The sequence below is a fragment of the Nycticebus coucang genome, chromosome X (genome assembly GCF_027406575.1).
Source record: "Nycticebus coucang isolate mNycCou1 chromosome X, mNycCou1.pri, whole genome shotgun sequence".
Classification (NCBI taxonomy): domain Eukaryota; kingdom Metazoa; phylum Chordata; class Mammalia; order Primates; family Lorisidae; genus Nycticebus; species Nycticebus coucang.
This window is the reverse complement of record NC_069804.1, coordinates 12,022,328-12,044,126: the sequence shown is the minus strand read 5'-3', so window position 1 is coordinate 12,044,126 and position 21,799 is coordinate 12,022,328. Positions and strand designations below refer to the sequence as shown.

Here is a 21,799-nt window from a genome sequence, read left to right as displayed (position 1 = left end):
AACCCTAAAGACATCAAGGAAGCAGCCTACTTAAGGAAAACATGACTTCGTAATTTTAAAAGGTTTTCCACTGGCCAGGCGCAATGGCTCACACCTGTAATCCCAGCAGTCTGGGAGGCCAAGACAGGTGGATTGCTTGAGGTCAGGAGTTCAAGACCAGCCTGAGCAAGAGTGAGACCCCTTCTCTAAAAACTAGCCGGACGTTGTGGCTGGAGCCTATAGTCCCAGCTACTCGGGAGGCTGAGACAAGAGAATCACTTGAGCCCAGGTGTTTGAGGTTGCTGTGAGCTATGATATCACTGCACTCTACCAAGGGTGACAAAGTGAGACTATCTCAAAAATAAAATAAAATGTTTTCCATCTACTTTACAAATAAGTTACATTGCAGTGAGATCATAAGCTGGCAGAAAATGATTCTTATATTATCAAATAGTTGCTCAAGATGAATGGTGCCATTCTTGATAGTGAATTGAACAATAAAGCAATAGGACATCATGGTTAAACTGCAGTACTAACGAGTATGTTCTTAATGATTTCAATATGTTCTGTGTTTGGATAGGATTTCTTGAAAATCAACACAATAATAAAGTTTAACAATATTCCTACTCAGAGGTAGCAAATGTTTAGCCCTTTTTATAAAGATGTATGATATCAAGTGATTAAAGTATAAAAATTGGTAATGCCTTCCCTCATTAGTGATTGCATTTAATAGTAATAATTTTCTCTCATGTTATGATATTTAGCTCAGAAGCTGATCATTTAGCCTTGTGTTAGAGATTATTAAAAACCTGACTGCTAAGAAATTACCACACAAGAGTAATTTGTAATAGTAGTGTGGTGTAAGGGGCTTTACAGATTAATCCATTTATTTATAATGAATACAAGTATTTCACACATAGAGTGAATCCTGACAGTTAATTTATCTTACACGGGCAACATTTATCATTTATCATACTGCCATTAGTTTTGCCATAGGTTCTTCTCAAAACTAAAACACCAAAAAAAAAAAAAAAAGAGAGAGAGAGAGAAAGAGAGATTGAGAGAGAGGAATTTTCCTTAAAGAAATGATTAGTATTTAACAATATAGTGTTTTCAGTGAAACTTTAAAATGTGGTCTTCAGACTTTTGAATATCCTTGATGATTGATAATTGAAAACTTTAAAATAATTTCCTTTATAGACCAATGATTTGTTAGCTTTTTTGCTTTGACAAGCTCACTAATAACCTTCTTCTTTCTTAGTTTGCAATGAATCCATTTTACGAACCGAATTCTCCTATTCGGTCAAGCGCATTTGACAGAAAAGTTCAGTTCCTTGGGAAGAAACACCTTTTAAGCTGAATGCAGAAAAACTCCGAAACAATGTTACAACAATGGGGTATACTCAGGAATGTGTACATTGTAAGTAACTTGATTAAATAGCCTGGAAACTTACTTGTAGTGTCAATTTATCTAAACCTAATGAAACTGCTATTATATTTAAACATAGTACATTCTGTTTCATGACACTTACAAATAGATCAATATTTGCTTGTAAACAGTGTTATTTATAAAAAGCTCCTTATCAATATTAAAATATTTTTTATTTTAGAAGTTGAGAATAAGGTTTTAACTTTCCTAATTCATATAGTTTGATCTTGATATAACAGTTCAAAAACAAATGCCATAATCAAGATTTGATAGATTTAAAACTAAAAGGATGGCTTGGCACCTGTGGCTCAAGAGGTTAAGGCACCAGCCACATATACCAGAGCTGGCGGGTTTGAATCCAGCCAGGGCCTGCCAAACAACAACGATGGCTACAACCCAAAAAAAAAAAAAAAAAAACGCCAGGTGTTGTGGTGGGCACCTGCAGTCCCAGCTACTTGGGAGACTGAGGCAAGAGAATTGCTTAAGCCCAGGAGTTGGAGGTTGCTGTGACCCGTGATGCCATGGCACTCTACCCAGGGAGACAGCTTGAGGCTCTGCCAAAAAGATAAGGAAATTGATAATATATACATTGGTTTACTTATACCTTTAGAGATGTTGTCATAAAAACTTATAGACAGAGCCCCATATACCGAGGGTGGCGGGTTCAAACCCGGCCCCGGCCAAACTGCAACCAAAAAATAGCCAGGCGTTGTGGCGGGCGCCTGTAGTCCCAGCTACTTGGGAGGCTGAGGCAAGAGAATCGCCTAAACCCAGGAGTTGGAGGTTGCTGTGAGCTGTGTGAGGCCACGGCACTCTACCCGAGGGCCATAAAGTGAGACTCTGTCTCTACAAAAAAAAAAAAACAACTTATAGACAGTGTACACAGCACTACCTAAGAAACCAGAGATTTTTGCAGTGCTAAATGTCATGGGCTGCCTCTGTCATGTCTAGATCCTTCCAGAAGTTTTAGAGTCATAGATCCATGTTTATCAAATTAGGAGGCTGGGACCACTTACAGTTCACAGTGACCTGGGTTGCTTCTGTCACCTTGTTGATTAGGAGGCTGGAACCACTTACAGTTCACAGTGACCTGGGTTGCTTCTGTCACCTTGTTGATTAGGAGGCTGGGACCACGTATAGTTCACAGTGACCTGGGTTGCTTCTGTCACCTTGTTGTCTCCTTTCTGCAGACTGTAAACTAAAGGCTTAGTGAACCTGTTGATGTCTATACTTGTAAAAAGTTGTGAAGCAGTCTTAGAATCACTATCAGAGAAAAGCCTGAAGTACACTAACATTTGTACTATTAGCCTTTTAGGCTGTACACCGGAGGGGGCTGGGTGTGTGATCTTACAGTAAAGTAGTAAATGTCCGTGGAAAAACAAGTAATCGTATATTTTCTGAGTTAATTGTGAGAATGTGAAGAATCTTGTTCCATTCTGAATTTGAGCAAGTAATTCTAAGCTTGGTCTTGTATACCTGTGTGATCCATGTGAAATTGCTACCATCAGTTTTTACCCAATTTATTTGATTTCTTAAATAAAGATGTTTGTCCAAGATTGTGGTAGTTTAATACTCAGTTTTAAGTGTGGCCCACCACCACTACCATCACCATTTTAGTCCTATTTCCCTTATCGAGAACCTGCAAACTACATCTTAACCCATTATACAGAACTCAGATCGATTAAAACTACGTGCCACAGCTTTGGGAATAGGCAAGGTATACATACTCATCTAGAAGTCTGGGAGTGGTTTCAGCCATGCTAATAATATACACCCAAATATTGTCTATGTATTTATTGTATATAGTTGCCCTGCTCTCAGTAAGCATATAATCCAGGGGGCTGTAATGCAAGGCAGCCAGGAACAGCAGGAAGTCATGGTAGTGGGAAGACTTGAGTGCAGGCCTTGGCTCAGCTGTACAACACTGGTACCCTACACATAACCATCCTTTTCTCCAGGCTTGTGAGGATGAGATAGGAACTGATGATGAACCCCATGTGAATATATTCATATTACCAAAGTTAAGTGAAAGTTTTCAATGTGACTGTGTCTTTGAGGGGGCTCCAAAGGAAGCTGAGCAATGACTAAGATTCCCAAGGCAGGCCATCCAGGAAAGCATCACAAACATGAAGGTGTGGAAGAGAGCACTGGGGCACATGAGGAGGACCAAGCACTGATAGGACAGAACCAGCAGAAAGCCAGGGGCTGATCATTAGGATAGGTAAGCTGGCAAAGCTTAGATCTGGCAGGTGATGCTTCTTAAAAGTTCTAGAACATAACAATGGGGTGAAATGAGTCTTAAGAAAATCAGGCTCCACTGGGCACATGTATGTCAACAGTAAGTGGGTTATCTATGTTAGCACTCCAAAAGTAATCCAGATAACATGCACAAATGTAGTTTTGTCTTCTTGCTACAGCTGGAAATTTCTGGGGATGCTTCATTGTCTGTTTCCTAGTCTCTGTTCTGCCCATGCTACACCTGTGTTAACTTTTTAGTCACTTAAACACTTCCTGGTTGACAGTCCACAGAGACCCAGAAACCACTGACTGTCCACATTCCACCTTTCACTAGGTACCCATACTGGTCCATTTTGCTGTTTAATACTTTACTGCCCTACAACACACTAATATTTTGAGAGAACTTGCATTGTGGTTAAATGAAAACTTAAGTTTCTTTAGACACATAAAAATGTTTTTAAGACAAGGGACATTTGGGATGTTTTAACTTCAAGGGTGAAGAAAGTGACGAAAATAAATAATCCATTGATGGAATTATAATTGGTGTATCAGTTGTCAAATGCACATTTTTCTGTTCTCCAAGTTCAGTAGTTTGCCTTTTTTTCTTAAAACTCTATTGAACTCTCTCTTAAAAGGCCTTCTGTCCACAGACAGGCACAAGCCCATCTGGAGACAGTGGGCAACTCCTGGACCAGAAGGGGCCCCCCTCCTCCTGGGCCTGTGGAGCAGTCTGTGCTGTTGCTTCTCTTTCTGCCTGGGGGACCCAGAGGCTGTTACTCATCACTCCTGCTGCCACAGTTGCCACGTGCTTTGTTCCTCACCTACCTTTGTTGTTTTTCCATAAAATTTTCCCGTGTGGCAAAATTGTCCCTTATGTTGGGAAGTCAGACTTTCAAAAGCTTTGCTTACTGTTTTGCAGTGGTTACCAATAGGTGGGGCCAGGGAAAGAAACGCATCAATCTAATCTGTGGAAATCTTTCCTCACCCAGCACTTCGCCTGATAAGCCCATTGCTCCATAGTTAAGGGTCTTGTGCACACCAACTCCAGTCTAGGCTTTGGTCTGCCTCCATATGATCAGGTCACTGTCAAAGGTACAGCATATGAATCTGACCAATTTCCCTTATCACGTCTGGTCATTGCAGCAAGTTCTCTTTTTAGAACAAAAAAGCCCTTTGAGAGCAAATCACTGAACAACGTTCAGTGACAGAGAAGACAATAAATACGTGACCAAATAAAGATGTCTTCATTTACCCTCACAAAGTACAGTCCTTCTTAGTATTTCCTCTAAGATAAAGTTAGCTTCTGTCTTTTAGGGGTGGGTGGGTTGAGGATGCACGTATGGCACGCAAACGACAAGTAATTACTAGTGAGCTAGATTCTAATGATATGTACAACAAAAATATGAGCAGTTGAATTCTTTTAGAGAATGAAGTAATCAAGTAACAATGCATTGCAAATGCATTAGATTTTAATCTTTAATATCTAACAGTATTGCTTTAGGAAAGTTTTCCCTGAACCAAGAATACAATGCTAATTACATAAAAATATACACACATAAAAAGTAGTTCACCAATTTCCCAGGAAAAAATCCAAGTATAACCTCTAGAATAGTCAAGTTTTTTGTTTTAATTATAATTAAAGTCTTGGTCATCTCTTACTAGCTCTGTAACTTACATATTTAAATTAAAGAAACATTATTAGACAACCATTACAATTTATAAATGTAAGGTGCCATTATTAAGTAAATACATTCCTCTGTAAGTGGATATTTCCCTTCTCCCACCAACTAATGAAGCAGCAATATACATTAGTTTACGTTTATTAGTAGATGATATGCTGCTGCAAATGCTAATTCTCTCTCCTCCATGTTGATTTTGTGTATACATCTCATTAATAATCAACAACAAGATGAGCTAGGCTTGGGCTTTCGGTGAAGATTGATGGTGTCTGTCTGAATCAAGTGATCTGACCTATCTTCAGTAGCAAGAACTCTCCGAACTGCTTCCTCAAAGGCTGCTGCGACATTTGTGGCATCTTTTGCACTTGTTTCAAAGTAAGGATAGTCACCGTTGTCCCTGCACCAGGCCTGGGCTTCTTCTGTAGATACCTGCCGTTCATTTATGTCAATCTTGTTACCCAAAATCACAAAAGGAAAGCTTTCAGGCTCTTTCACATCTGCATAATATATGAATTCTTTCTTCCAGTTACTTAAGTTCTGGAAGCTTTGTGAATCATCGACACTAAAAGTAAGCAGGCAACAGTCAGAACCTCTGTAAAATGGTGTCCTCAGGCTTCGGAATCGCTCTTGACCAGCTGTGTCCCAAATCTGCATGGTAACCAAATGTCCATCCACCTCCAAATCTTTATTTAAAAATTCCACACCTATTGTATGGAAGAGCTGGGTATCAAACTTATTAGTTACATATCTGTTCATAAGAGAACTCTTCCCAACTCCACCATCTCCAAGGAGAATTACTTTAAAAAGTGATGATTTTCCTGCCATTATTAATCTCAAGAACTTTGACTTCAGAACCCTGTAAAATAAAAAGGCACCATTATGTCCTTTTACACTTGTACATTCTACTACATTCTAGGTACATCAGCATGAGTGAAATAAAACATATACCGTACTTCCATTTCCTTTTTGCAAAGGGAACACCTAAGAATTGTCACTTACTGAGCACTTAACCATGTACCAGCCACCACTACCCTACTATTAGTCCCTAAAAAAAGCTGATGAGGGCTCCCTCTCCCTTTTTCTCAGGTCAGGCTTACTGTGATGCTGGCACTCAAGCCCAAGTCTGACCCCAAAGACCTTGCTCTGAACCATCACTCTACGATAAGCCTCTTTCTGCTCAAAACAAGCTCCCCCACCATTTGCTAAAGATGCAGTAAGAGACCCAAGAGCACAAGTTTCTTTAACAACTTCAAACAGCCTTTCAGTGCACAAGGATGGGGTTCACTGATGGCATTCAACATGCTGAGGACTTTCCATCTTCAGACACAGGTGCTGTTTGTTAGTCAGGAAAGCCAGAGACAGAAGCTGAATAATTCACAAATAGCTTGTGAAATAAACCAGCCAGTGAATAAATGGACTTTGTTTTTGTCATTAGGAATACTATTTTGAGTATGCTAAAATTAATGTCACCAGCAATGGAATTTTTACTTTAAAATCATCGTCTAGCACCATTTACCCACAAGACTCATGTGAACAGCTCCAACTCTTAGCAAATATGAGCCTGTGCTTATACTTGTTTGTTTTGAGATGGAATGAAATAAACCTTAAATGAAAAAAGTGGTACTATATATGCTCTTTAGGGGAAGTCCTAGGGCAGAAGCCTCCCCCACAGACAATCTCTGCTTCAGTCATTCTGAAAAGCACTGTCACATGGAACTGAAATTCATTTCCACCCAGTGTACCAAACGATCCTGCCGCCACCCTGGCACATGATGCTCCCTCTGTCCATGACCGCCCCCCACCCATGAACACTGTGCCTTCAGAACTGCTCAGTATGGTTGTCACTTGACTGGCCTTCCCAGGCAAGCCCTCTCAATGTTGTTCCTTTCACACGATTTCCATGTTGTGTTATCAGAGTGTAGCAAACATAGTCTATCATTTGTTCCAGTATTTTAAGAAGTCTCTATGGGTTTAAGTGCCTTACCAGACACAAATTTTTATTGTATAGCACTGAATTTTCAGAATCTTGAAGTCAAATTACAAGCTAGGTCATAGAATCAAACAGCCCCCACCTATACTAGCTGTATACGTCTACCAATTAAGTTTTATAAATTCCTTGAGATTTCTTATTTATAATATTAGGTCACTTTGGTAGTCCTTTTCTGTTTTCATAATAATATGAGATTTCCTAGTTTGTGTTATTATTCTGACCAAGCAAATGTGGGGTATGCTAGACCCACACACCAGGAAATAGGGTACAATTTTTTATATTTCCCATCTATAGTTTGAGGCCTCCTAAATATTCCTACTTGGGGATACAGGTATAAGCATTTGCTTAAATAAGTAATATACACACGAACATCTCTCTGATTATAACTATAGAGTTGCATACAAACATACATGGTGAATACAGTTATATAGACCATATCATTTCCTTTTGACATCTAGCAAAATCCAGCTTCATTCAATCTATATAGTAACATAACCTCAATCCGCTTATGGACATTAAAAACGTTCCCTGTCTCTTCTCTAAAAACAGTAAAATTCTTTGAAACCACTTTTTTTTTTCTTTTTTTTTTTTTTTTTTTGAGACAGAGTCTCACTCTGTTGCTCAGGCTAGAGTACAGTGGGGTCAGCCTAACTCACAGCAGACTTAAACTCCTGGGCTCAAGCAATCCTGCTTCTTGCCTCAGCATCCCAAGTAGCTGGGACTACAGGCACCTGCCATCATACTGGACTAATTTTTCTATGACTAGTAGAAAAAGTCTCATTCTTGCTCAAGCTTGGCTTGGCGCCTGTGGCTCAAGTGGCTAAGGCGCCAGCCACATACACCTGAGCTGGAGGGTTTGAATCCAGCCCGGGCCCGCCAAACAACAATGACACAAAAAATAGCTGGGCGTTATGGTGGGTGCCTATAGTCCCAGCTACTAGGGAGGTGGAGGCAGGAGAATCACTTGAGCCCAGGAGTTGGAGGTTGCTGTGAGCTGTGATGCCACAGCACTCTACCCAGGGCAACAGCTGGAGGCTCTGTCTCAAAAAAAAAAAAAGAATTCCTAAGCTCAAGGGATCTTCCTGCCTCAAGCCTCCCAGAGTGCTAGCATTATAGGTGTGAGCCACTGCACCTGGACTTAAAACTTCTTTAGTATAAGTTAAATTAATAAAGGTATCCTACAATTTATTTTCAAAATTTACCTGAAAATGTAATATGGAATCTCTTATACTCCACAGAGCCCAGGATCTTGAGGTTGCAGTGAGCTATGATGAGCCATTGAGAGCCATTGTACTCTAGCGAGGTTGAAAGAGTGAGACCTTGTCTCCAAAAAAACTTAACAAAAAAATCTGAATAAGAAAAGTATATTACACATGTCATAAATCTTACCTTAATTGTTCAGTTCAAACATCATTATCTGCAAAGAAAAAAATTTCACATTTGTTTTCATAATTTTAAGAGTAAAAACAAGAATTAAAATGTGAAAGATTCAGAAAATGTACGAAAAAATAAAATATCTCCCTATTACAAAAAAAAATGTGAAAGAAGTACCGATCTGACTTCTACTGGGAGCCAGATTCTTAATTTAAAAGGAAAACTACATCTGAACATTGCCCATCTTTCTCAACCTTAAAAAACCCCTACAATCAAAGATTCCTCTTTAGTCACTGTTTTCTTCAGGAAGGCATGTGGCTCACCCCTGTAACTCCAGCACTCTGCAAAGCCAAAGCAGGAGGACTGCTTAAGTTCAGAAGTTCAAGATCAGCCTGGGCAAAAGCAAGACTCTGTACAAAAAATAGAAAAATTATCTTGGGATTATGGTGGGGGCCTGTAGTCCCAGCTACTCAGGAGGCTGAGGCAGGAGGATCACTTAAGCTCAGGAGCTTGAGGTTGCTTGCTGTGAGCTACAAGGATGCCACTGCATTCTACCCAAGGAGACAGAGTGAGACTATGTCTCCATAAAAAAAAAAAAAAAAGGAAACTTGAACCCCCCTCCTCATTCCTCTTCCCTTTCATAAAGAAAAAAAAAATCACTTTTTTCCCCATAAAGTTTGTCTCTGTCCATCCTTCTTTTCTAAGTTTCACTCAGAGATAGCTATAAAATTATATTTCAACAAAATGCACAATATTTCATTCATTCTTCACAGATTGCCCAAATTTGGCTTAGTCGTATTCCAAAGAATAAAAGATAAACAGGGAAAACAGAAAGGCCATGCAAGGGAGGGGCACCACTATGACAGAAGGAAAGTCAAGCTAATGCTAAAGGCAGCACAGTGTCTGAAGTTCTAGGCCAGCGGTTCTCAACCTGTGGGTCGCAACCCCTTTGGGGTTGAACGACCCTTTCACAGGGGTCGCCTAAGACCATTCTGCAGATCAGATATTTACATTACAGTTAAAGGTATCCTACAATATTATTTTCAATATAGGCACAGCAGCCTATATTGAGTAGCAAAATTACAGTTATGAAGTAGCAACGAAAATAATTTTATAGTTGGGGGTCACCACAACATGAGGAACTGTATTAAAGGGTCGCAGCATTAGGAAGGTTGAGAACCACTGCTCTAGGCAGTCAAGGCCAAAATGAAAACTCTCTTGTTTCTGTTCGAATAAAAGCACACTGTCAGAAAGGAGAACTTGTTCCTGGCACCAGATGCCAAAAGCTTAGCCCCATGAGAGAGCTCGTTAACATCTTGATGCCTCACAGGAACAATGGTGACAACAGTACCTACCTCCTATAGTCGTTGAGAAGATTCACTCAGATGAGGAGGGAAAGGGTTTCATCACAATGCCAAGTTCCTTAAAGGAGTACAGGAAGTTTCTGTGAATTAATACATAAGGAAGTTTTACAGACTGGCAGTTTTACAGAGGTTCATTTTATGACTGTTTCTTACATCAAACTTTGGTAAGAATTATGGGCAGAACAAATCACAGGGTTATGCAGGCCTACCTTAGGAAGCCAAGGATGCTAGTCCTAATGATCAAATTCATTTTGAAGGTTTCCTGGTGATGACTACATGGGACTGTGCTAAAGTACTAGCCTCTCTTGGTCAAACTAATGGTTTCAACACCCCCCCTCCATGTTTTTTAAAGCAAAGGGCATTTCTATGGGACTTACATATAGAAATCCTTAACCTATAAATGCAGTCAATGGAAAAAAAATGAGGCTTTAAAATTCTGACATTTGGGGTGAAGGATAAAACAACAATAGCAGCCCACATTGACTGGCCCTGTATACCACTTACTTGACACCATCTCTAGTCCTCACTAGTCTCCTATTATCTCTGTACTACCGATGAGGACACTGACTCCTAGGGGTTCAAACCTAGAACAAGGTGTAAGAGATGAAAGTGGCAGGCTGGCTCTAAAGCCCAGGCACTTAACCGAAAAGACTACGTCCATCTCCACTGCCTTTGCATTTGTTTCTCAGGGTATTCTTGCCATTGCAGGTGGATGAAAGTAAGCAGTTGCAAAACAATAGGCATCTTTCAACTCCTCCCTTCATATTATCATCCACAGCACTAGAGGAGGCCGAGGTGGGTGGATTGCTTGAGCTCAGGAGTTCAGACCAGCCCGAGCAAGAGCGAGACCCTGTCCCCATCTCTATTAAAAATAAGAAAAAAAACCTAGCAGGGCATTGTGGCGGGTGCCTGTAGTCCCAGGTACTTGGGAGGCTGAGGCAAGAGAATCACTTGAGCCCAAGAGTTAGAGGTTGCTATGAGCCATGATGCCACGGCACTCTATCCAGGGCAACAAAAAAGAAAAAATCTACACAAGAACAAGTTAACGGGTGGTGCCTGTGGCTCAACGGAGTAGGGTGCCAGCCCCATATGCCGGAGGTGGTGGGTTCAAACCCAGCCCCGGCCAAAAACTGCAAAAAAAAAAATGAACAAGTTAACCTGACAGAACTAGTAGTCTCCAATCTGTTGACATGTTGTAGAAAGCACATTTAATGTGCCTATGTTTGATCAGTTTTAGTAGTTAAATACACTGTAAATGAATCAAATGTCTGCAGAACTCTAAAGCTTCCACAGAAGCCTAGTGTTCCACAGAGCAGATGGGAACGTGGTTTTTCAGCAGGCATTTTGTGACTGTCTACCACGGGCCACACACTGAGGATGCAAATCACACACACAGAGCCCCTGCCTCACGGCGCCTGTTGGGTGAGATTGACATCCACACATAAACCTTATTAAGGTACAATTGTGCTAAGTCTTACAAAATGAGAGGCACGTGGTACAGAGCACAACTATTCATACTCAGCCCAAAGGCAAAGAATATCTTAGACCAGTGCAGGGGATCCTGGCCCATCTCCCTCAGCCACTTTACACAAAGTGTAAAGGAGCAGCTCATGGAGCTGCAGAGGGTTCCGGCCACCAGGGGGACTTAATTTGATACAACTTCATCCTGCACCACAAGTCAACCAACTGTTTCACTTGCCCAGCTGCAGTTAATGAAAAAAGCAGCACCTTTCAACACAGGAAGGAAGCGTGCTATACAGCATTACATTGTGTTACTGAGAGGCTGCACGTGGGTTTCCAGTGTGGTCTGTCCTTACCCGGCGCTCCCTCACTGAAGTCTGACTCCACTGGAGGGGGATCTGACCAGGGGAAAGGAGATCTGACCACACGCTAAACTCAGCAGGGGGAGAAGAAAACTATGAAAAAAGAGGGAGCCAGGCTCGGCGCCTGTAGCTCAGCGGCTAGGGCACCAGCCTCATACACGTGAGCTGGCGGGTCTGAACCCAGCCCAGCCTGCCAAACAACAATGACAACTACAACAACAACAAAAAAATAACTGAGTGTTGTGGCAGGCGCCTGTAGTCCCAACTACTTGGGAGGCTGAGACGAGAATTGCTTAACCCAAGAGTTGGAGGTTACTGTGAGCTGTGATGCCACACACACACACTAGGCACTCTACCGAAGGTGATATTGTGGACTTTGTCTCAAAAAAAAAAGAAAGAAAGAAAAAGAGGAAACCAGAACCAGAAAGTGGGACCAACCCATGACAAGGTTCTTGCCAAGGAAGCCTGGCCTGGCACAGACTGGGAGAACCCAAGGTAGGCCTAAGCCCCTGGAGGCTGGAGAACAGAGTGTGCTAGAAAGAAGAGGCTGGAAGGAAAGGCCTAGGAGTGGGCAGGGCCTCCCAGGGGAAGGATTTCTGTCTGTACCCTAGGAATGATGGGGAGAAACTGAAATAGCTTCAGCAGCAGGCAACCCGATCAGATAAGCCCAATGAGATAAGGCAACTGGCTGCAATGGGAGAATGGATACAGAAGAAGAGAAAGGCCCCTGGGTAGAGCTGGGCTAAATGCTGGTATAATCCCTCTCTCCCCTACCAATGGTGTCAGCCGGGTTTAGGATTGAAAACTGAGGTGGCTGTGCCTCACACTTGATCCTCCAATAAGACATTTACTATGTGGCCTCATGCTTTACCTTGTTGCCCTTTATGTCCCCCATGACCTGGCCAACTCCTATTCAGCCTCATAGATGCAGCTAGACTTCATCTCCGCCCTGACACCTTCCAGACACTCGGACTGGACGCTAACACACGTCTCCAACATTTACCAGAAGGGTTTATGTAAGTGCTATGCTTACTACATCTAATAAAAATGAAACATGCTCTCTGAAAAGATTCATATTACATGGGCACTTAGTTAGAAAAATGCCCATATTTTCCCCCTGCATTTTAGACTATACCAAAAAATACATGCACATACTATTCTAAAATCTCCTCCTCCCCTAAAAAGAAAAAAAATGAAATTTAACAAAAATGTCCAATTAGGGGCAGCACCCATAGCTCGGTGAGTAGGGTGCTGGCCACATACACCAAGACTGGCAGGTTTGAACCTGGCCTGGGCCTGCTAAAACAACAATGACAAGTACAACCCCCAAAATAGCCGGCGGTGTGGAGGGCACCTGTAGTCCCAGCTACTTGGGAGGCTGAGGCAGGAGAATCACTTAAGCCCAAGACTCTGAGGTTGCTGTGAGCTATGACGCCACACCACTCTACTTAGGGTGACAGCTTGAGACTCTCTCTCAAAAAACAAAAATGTCCAGTTGGGCAAATGGAAATGATTTATTTGCCTAATTAGGTGAGAAGACATGGAAATGTGGAACTGTAGAAATAAACCATTAAGTGATAAAACCAAATAGCATGCACACTGGAATGGCACCACATAGAAGCTTACACATTTATATAAAGTCTGCAAGAAAATCTAGAATAATCAATATTGAGTTTAAAGTTCTGATTCCTTTACAAAGTTACACTTTAATATCGAAAATGTCTTTGAAAGCTTCATTTTCATTAAAAGCCTAGATTTACTGAGTGCTTCTGAGTGCTACAATTAAAATGAAATGGAAGTTGTTTTCTTTTAAATTTTTAAATACTGCTATCAACCAGATCTCAAAGATAATCACTTTCTAAATTTTTCAGTAACTCAGACCATATTAAAAGTCAGAGTCAATATGTTACCAAAAGCACAAGCAACAAAAATGAGATAAATTGGACTTATTCAAAATAAAACCTTTTATGCTTTAAAAGACACTATCAAGAAAGTGAAAAACAACCCCAACATGGAAGAAAGCATTTGCAAAGTGTGTATTTGATAAGGGATTTGTATCCAGAATCTACAGTTGACCCTTGAACAACACAGGTTTGTACTGTGCAGGTATGCTTATATGCAGATATTTTTCAATGCATATATTAGAGAACTTTTTGGAGATTTGCAACAATTTAAAGAAACTTGCAAGCTGCATAACCCAGAAACACTGAAAAAATTAAGAAAAAGGTGTCCCAGGAATGCATAAGATGTATACAATACTCGATTTTATCATTTATTATCATAAACTATCCATTATAAAGACTTAGAATTCATCAAAACTTAAATACAGACCATACATGGTGCGATATGCAATTGAAAGATATGTAAACATAACTGCCTAAAATTAACTATAGTACATGCTGTGGGGTGTTCTAAAAGTCACCCCTAAAGTCACCATACAGAAGGAAAATGAGAAATCACACCTGAATGTACCTTTACTTACAAAATACTCATTATAAAATTTTACAAAGAGGTGGAAAACACATAGAGAATATTTTGTATATACAATAGAACCTCCATAGTTGACCACCTCCTCCAGTTGACCTAAATTACACAGACTGGACATGTACTACATGTACGTATCAGTACAGTAGGCCTAGTTCCCTATGTTGTTATAATGGACATGGTCAATGTGGGGAGTGGTCAATGTAGGGAGGTGGTCAACCATGGAGGTTCTACTACATTTTGTAAAATTTTGTAATGAATGTTTTATAAAGGTACATTTAGCTAAAATTTCCCATTTTCCCTATGTATGACAAATTCAGGGGTGACTTTGGGACACCCTGTATATTACTGTAATAATTCTGTAGCCACCTCCCATCACCATTGTGGTGACAGTATGCTCATGTTGCAAGTATGCTGTGTGACACTAGTCACATCTGCATGAACAGTTCATCTCTCCAGTAAATCCCATAGTGCAGTAAGAAGTGATCTCTCACAGTTATTTTTTGTCATGTTTAGTGCAATCCTGTAAACCAGATCCCTTGATGAACACCATGGGACCCATACAAAGTGCCTCTAATGATACTGGAAGTGTTCCCAAGAAGTAGAGAAAAGTTATGACATTACAAGAAAAAGCTGAACTGCTTGATATGTACCGTAGATTGAGGTCTGCAACTGCCGTTGCCTGCCATTTCAGAGATGATTCATCTTGTGAAGAGACAATATAAACTTACTGTATTGATAAATACAGTACAGTAGTACTGTAAATGTATTTTCTCTTCCTTATGATTTTCTTAATACCATTTTCTTTTCTCTAACTTACTTTAGTGTAAGAATATAGTATATAATACACATAACCTAGAAAATACATGTTAATCAACTAGGCTTCTAGTCAAGGGTAGGCTGTCAGTAGTTAATTTTTTTTGGTGGGTGGTCAAAAGTTATATGCAAATTTTTGACTGTGCAGGTGATGGTGGCCACTGTTATCCTATATAGCCATTACATACAGGGCGCTGCTGGACCCATATGCCACCATCTGGAGTTGTTTATTCACATATAAGGCCTTCTGTCATGGATGAAGTTAGGAAACCAGATGCTCCAAGGACTATGGTGCCAGTCAAGGACCCAGTGCCAAAGTGCACTTAGTAATGCACTTAGTAAAGTACTGACTAGCTATAAATTGAGTCTAGAGTAGGAAGGCTTTGAAGATATAACCACTTTAAGATAGGGGGACATTGTGTAACTTAGTAACCTATGAGGAGAATCTGTTTGATGCATACTGTGATGATTGATAACATTGCTGATGCTGCTTTTACTGTGAGAGTATAAAAATAACAAAGGGAAATAGGAGAACAGAGCACTTATTTCAGGAGATATCCTTGCTGCTCTCCAGAATTGCTGGCTTTTCTGTAAATAAAAGTGAAACGGTTGATCTTTCATCTGCTTCTCTCTTGACTGGCGTGGGTGATAGGCCGACAGGCTCCTTGGTCAGGCAACATGGGGGATCAGCACCCCTTAAGTCCCATGTTATTCAAGGGTCAGCTGTAGAAATAGCTTATATAACTCATCAATTAAAAAAAAAAGCAACCTCAAATGACCCAATTTAAAAATGGGCAAAAGTGTTTAACATCATTAGTAAAATGTAAATCAAAACTACAATGAAATACCACTTCATTTCTTCTAGGACGGCTAGAATCAAAAAGATAGATAATAACAAGCATTGATAAGGATGTGGAGACACTGGAATCCTCATACACTGTAACGGAATTATAAAATGGTACCTTGATAACAGAAGACAGTTTGGCAGTTCCTCAAAAAAGTAAACATAGTTACCATATGGCCCAGCAATTCTTCTCCTAGGTATACACCCAAGAGAAATCAAAACATGTGTTCACGTAAAAACTTGTACATGAATGTTCACAGCTGCACTGTTCATAATAGAAACACAGAAACAACCCAAATGTCCATCAACTGATGGCTAAACTAAATGTGATACAGCTATACAATGCTCCAAGTGGAAGAGCCTCAAAAACATTATGCTCAGTGAAAAAAGCCAGACACAAAAGGCCACCTAATTTATGACTTCACTTACACAAAACGTTGGAAAAAGGCATGCCCATGCAGACAGAAAAGGAGACTCCTGGTTGTCGGGGAAGGTAAATGAGGAATGATTGCTAACAGATACAGTTTCTTTCTGGGATGATAAAAATATACTGGAATTAGATAGTGCTGGTGGTTGTACAACTTTGTGAAGGCACTAAAACCCACTAAAGGCTGTATACTTTAAAGGGGTACATTTTATAGTATGAAAAAATATATATGTGTACTTCCTAAGAATTAGTAATATGACCCTAGAATTGTACTTACAACTAGAGCTGCAAATGATCTTTGTCCCTTCTGCAGCATCCCTTTAAATAAATCAGTTACACTTACCATAGATACCGCTTTAGGATTACTACAGCATGTGCCATAGGGGGCACAAAGTAATCTGAAGGAGGGGTTGGATAAGCAGGTCACTGGCAGGAGAGAAAATGAATTACCTTTTCAGCAGATACCTGAAAATTAAAAAGAACATTTTATATCCACCCTTTCCTTCCTATAACACTATTTTCCTAACTTTTCTATTGTATACTTCTGCCTTGCACTATGAATTATTTATGAATAGTTTATCAGTAGTAGTTTAAGTGGGTTTCTCATTAGACTCGCAAGTCAGAATCAATTTTTTTGTTCTATCCTACACATTTTTATAAACCTCAAAAATAGAATGGGAGAACTGATAAACAAAATATTGTAAGTACAGAAAGAACAAATAGAATAATAGAATATTATTTGCTCTGACCCTTTGCTCTACCCCAACCCCTTGCTGGCTTCCAAAGCTGTACACTGAACCAAGGGAAAGAATATAACATCAGGATCCAAGCAAAGAATATACACATAAATCTCTGATATGAAAGTCTATATGGATTATAGTTAGATATTTTTTATTGGTTGTGGATCTACTTACCTCCAGTCTAACAGATAACTAAGGCCATTTATTTCTTCATTTTTTTATTACATAAGATTTTGATCATCACAGGCAAAAAGCCATCCAACCTCACTTAAAAGCCTGTCCCAATTACATACCTACAATTCACCAACCCCAGACCTACCACTGGCATTTCCTGTCCACATCTTTGCTCAGGCTGTTACCTTGGCCTGGGAGGTCCCACCCTCTATCCACAGCTATGAAAATCCTAGTCATCAGAGACCTAGTTCTGATCAGTTCATGCAAGAGGCCTTCTAAGGCACCCTGCTAACTAATCTTTCTCCTATCTTTGCTCTCACCATTTCTACCTCCTCTATTATAGCTCTCATTTACTTATGCTCTAATCATCGTCTGTTGTGTATGTGTCTGTTTCATAATTACAGTGTCACCACCCTGGGAGGGAGGCACAACACCCTATGTCACCCACTCACTTGTCCCTTTTTTGGTCTGCCACATCTTGAACAATATGTTACCTATGAGGTACAAATAAATGCTAAATTGAGAACAAAGAGTAAATTACTTCCTCCTTTATTCTTTTTATTCTATTCATTCTTTCTGTACTTAACAATTTTTTGTTTATCAGTTCTCCCATTCTATTTTTGAGGTTTATCAAAATGTGTAGGATGGAACAAAAAAATTGATTCTGATTTGCAAGTCTAATGAGAAACCCACTTAAAAATAAGTACTGTTGACTGAGTGCAATAGTGAAGGTATTTCAACAAGGTTGAAGTCCTTACCTCTCCCCAAACAACTCCTTGCTGGGCTAAAAAAGCCCAGTGATTCCTAAAGCAGCATCAGCAATGTTATCAATCATCACAGTATGCATCAAACAGATTCCCCCTTACAGGTTATTAGGTTACACAAGATCCCCCTATCTTAAAGTGATTATGTCTTCAAAGCCTTCCTACTCTAGACTCAATTTATAGCTAGTCAGTACTACATTCCTTAAAGTACGCTGCCAAAGGGAGAGTAGGTGCCATTTGGAAACTGCCTTTCTCAAAACTTCAGATTTTGAAGCACATACTCTGTAACCCTTTGATCAGTTCTCATTTCCAAAAACTTAAGTTGAATTTATCACTCTTGGTTTGAATTTATAAGCAGACTGTTTTTCCTTCTGGTCGAATTTACAAGTTCCCTGGGCATTCACCCTGCATGTCCTAGTTGGAGGCATACATACCCAGTACCACTCCATTCCACTTCACAGCTTAGGAAACGGAAGTTCAAAGAAATTAATCAGGGAAACAAAAGCGTGGATAATCTCAAATATTATCTGGATGTTTCACTTGAGCTGTATCTATTTCCTTCTATCTTAATTTAGGTGTGTCTCACTTAACAGTCTAACTGGTTCCACTGTTTTTTAAAGACTTCCTTAGTTGTCATGCTAAAATGTATGAGCAAGAAGCAAGTCAAGGGACGTCATTAAGCCTAAATGGGTGTTAGTTCTACAGCAAGTAGTTGACCAAAAAGAAAGAATTAAGCAAAATTTTGTGGGAAAATACCACAAGAATGGAACTGGAGGCAAAACTTGCCAGGTGAAATACTTGTCTAGTCATATCTAGTCAACCACCGAGCATCACCTCTGGGACAGAGGCAGCCAGAGAAGGAAAACAACTCTGCAAATCAAACTACACTATCACTATGTCAGAGTACCTCCTCTACTAAAGAGCTCACTTCCATAACTACTCTTTTTTGAGGATGAGTCACCTAATTTAACTTTTAAAAAATATATGTTAACATTTTTCCTTAAAACAAGGCACCTCTGTAGTTAGGCATGCTAACTAATCATGAACAAGTAGAAGGGGGAGTGGGAAGGGAGGAAGTGAGGAAGGCATGAAAAGACTCAGTTAAGGAACTAAATTTTTTCAAACCATCATGAAAGTATAATGCAACACAATCTGGCAGAGCTTTCTGCAATGATGGAAAGGTTCTATTATCTGCACTGTCCAACATGGTAGCAAAGTGGCTGATCTAACTGAGGGACTGGTATTTTTTCATTTTATTTAATTTGTTTAAATTGAAATTGCTGCATGAGGCTAATGGCTACTATTTTGGACTGTGCAGACCTAGAGTGTGGTTAATTAGGAGTCCATGAATGAGCTTCAGGGGGAAAATGCAGGACCCAGAATCAAATGTGAAATAAGAGAGGAGGGATGGAAGCTTGTGTGCTTGAGCTTTTCTCTGGAAAGTGTAGAGAAGGTTTTATCAGATTCTTAAAGGAGTGTAGACCCCAAGAAATGATCACTACATGCTACATGACATTCTACATGTCTGCACCATAGGTTACATGTGACCCATTTGTATAGCTCATAACACCCTCAAGACTTTTTGTCTTTATTTGGCACCACTATTTAACCTTTCCCTGTCTCACCTGTGAGACTGTGAACTTTGACCATAAACTGTGACTGTTCAGTGAACAGCCTTACTCATAGGAAACTGCTAATCCCAGGAAGTGAGGATAATGATTTGTTTTTTGTTTTGGCTAATTTTAATTTTTAAGGGGTAAGCATAAATCTACCTATATTAAGGCACTTATTTGAAAAAGGCACTAAAAATGCTTCTTGACAATAAAGAAAAGAGTGGGGAACATTTAAGACAGCACTGTGAAGAACAGAATTCAAACACAAAGAAATGGATAATAGCTACAAGATAAGAATACTGGGAATTACAGCTGCATATTTTCAGAAGATAAATCATGAAAGGAATGAATTTGAATATGTGTGTTAGAAAAAATACATGAAAGCAGGGAAACACAAACCAATTATGATCTGCAATGTCCTTATACCTCTCTTCCAATCAGTTAGGAAACGAGGTATCTTTACTTACAGCAAACAGGAATAGAGGCTGGAGAACTTCTACACAAACTCAGGGAAGGGCTAGTATACCAACTCCATCCACAAGTTACAAAGTCACAGCAAATAACTACTTGACTTTTAGAAAAGTTAAGTAAAAGGAGCGGGGATTTCCCAAGAAGATATATTTAAAGAGGGCAGCTATATGTCTGGCATTTAGGACTCAACTAGATTAGAGGCTCCCAAATGCCATTCCACAGGGAAGTTGTCACCGGCTCAAAATGACAAAAAAAACTTATGAGCACCACTGTAGGCAGTTCTTCATAAAGTTCAGTTTATCCCATGTAACTATCACTTCTCTGTCAATTTATCCCATGTAACTATCACTTCTCCGAGTCACTTCTCTCCATGACTTTTCTCATGGAAAGTTTTCCAAGCACAGACTTACTCCATCCTCACTACCCTTGCCCCTTCTGCATCCATGCCCAATGATGAACTCTCCACTCAGCTTCTATTACACACATGGCCCCCAACCACTCCACTGCCCTGAATGCCAGAAAAGTCACCGGACACTTTCCAATGGCCAATCCAAGATTCTTCTCCATCCTTGTCTGAATGCCCTAAGGCACATGCAGCCCCAAAGTGAATAAAGAGAACAGTGTGCCTCTTAGGACTTCACTGTGTAAGGTTCTAGAAAACACGCTCAGGTTTCATTGGTATCTCCACCTGAGGCTTAGCTATAGACAGGAAATGCTCTATGTGTGCAGCCATTTGTGGGGATATACATGACCTAAAATCTTGGAAGGGTATTCAAGTCTTCAGAGACCCAATTAGGAATGTGTCTTATACAATATCACACCTGTAGCTAGAGGTACTGGTGGCACTTCAGGCCTTACCCAGGACTCACCACCCATTACCACCTCTATTAGGTCTAAAGAGCCTGGCAGTGACCCTCTTGAAAATGTTTCCTGTGTAAGCATCCCACATCAAACTACTCTGACAATAGGTTTGGCTTTCTCTCCCCCACACCTCCTTTGCTTTCTTCAAAGACACTCCCTCTCCTGGAAAGCTCTTAGTGAAGGTATTTCAACAAGGTTGAAGTCTTTACCTCTCCCCAAACAACACCTTCCTGGGCTAAAAAAGCCCAGTGATTCCTAAAGTCCACCTCCACCTTCTCACATGCCGGGGCCAGACAAGAATCTCCAACCCCATGTACAGTGTGTTCATCTGACACCCTGATGATAATTCAAATTCAACATATCTAAACCCACACTAATTATTTCCCCCATTTCCAGAATCTTTCTTCTATTCTCTTACCCACTTCATTCATTCACACAAAAACAATGTGTCCACTTCCCTCCCTACCTATTGCCATTATATTGTTGGCTCAAATAACAAACGCTATGGCTGTAAACATTAGCAGCCACTATTTACTGAATATCTAACATACCTGGCATACAGCACCTTAAAAATCCACCTGCGAGTTGGGCACTGGGCACTACCACCCCTGTTTTTTTATAGATCAATAAATGGAAGTTCGCCAAGATTAAATAACTTTCCCAGGTCTAATTAAACAGGGCAGGTCAAACATGTATTATCTTCACTCCCAGCAGATGACAGAAAAGGAC

General features: G+C 40.2%; 1 protein-coding gene across 9 annotated transcripts in view; it reads right to left on the bottom strand.

Moving 5' to 3' along the window:
- Positions 1–5,097: 5,097 nt before the first annotated feature.
- The window catches only part of RAB9A (RAB9A, member RAS oncogene family), a 41,287-nt gene continuing 24,585 nt past the window's right edge, over positions 5,098–21,799 (bottom strand). Inside the window, exons 1-5 of one of the 9 annotated variants that reach the window (XM_053580614.1) lie at positions 15,014–16,750; positions 10,045–10,133; positions 8,705–8,732; positions 8,518–8,610; positions 5,098–6,181 (exon numbers count right to left, since the gene is read on the bottom strand). In XM_053580614.1, the coding sequence (XP_053436589.1) occupies positions 5,545–6,150 (606 nt within the window). In that variant the 5' untranslated portion in view covers positions 6,151–6,181; positions 8,518–8,610; positions 8,705–8,732; positions 10,045–10,133; positions 15,014–16,750 and the 3' untranslated portion in view covers positions 5,098–5,544. The other 8 variants (XM_053580609.1, XM_053580608.1, XM_053580613.1 and 5 more) reach the window with 8 other exon arrangements.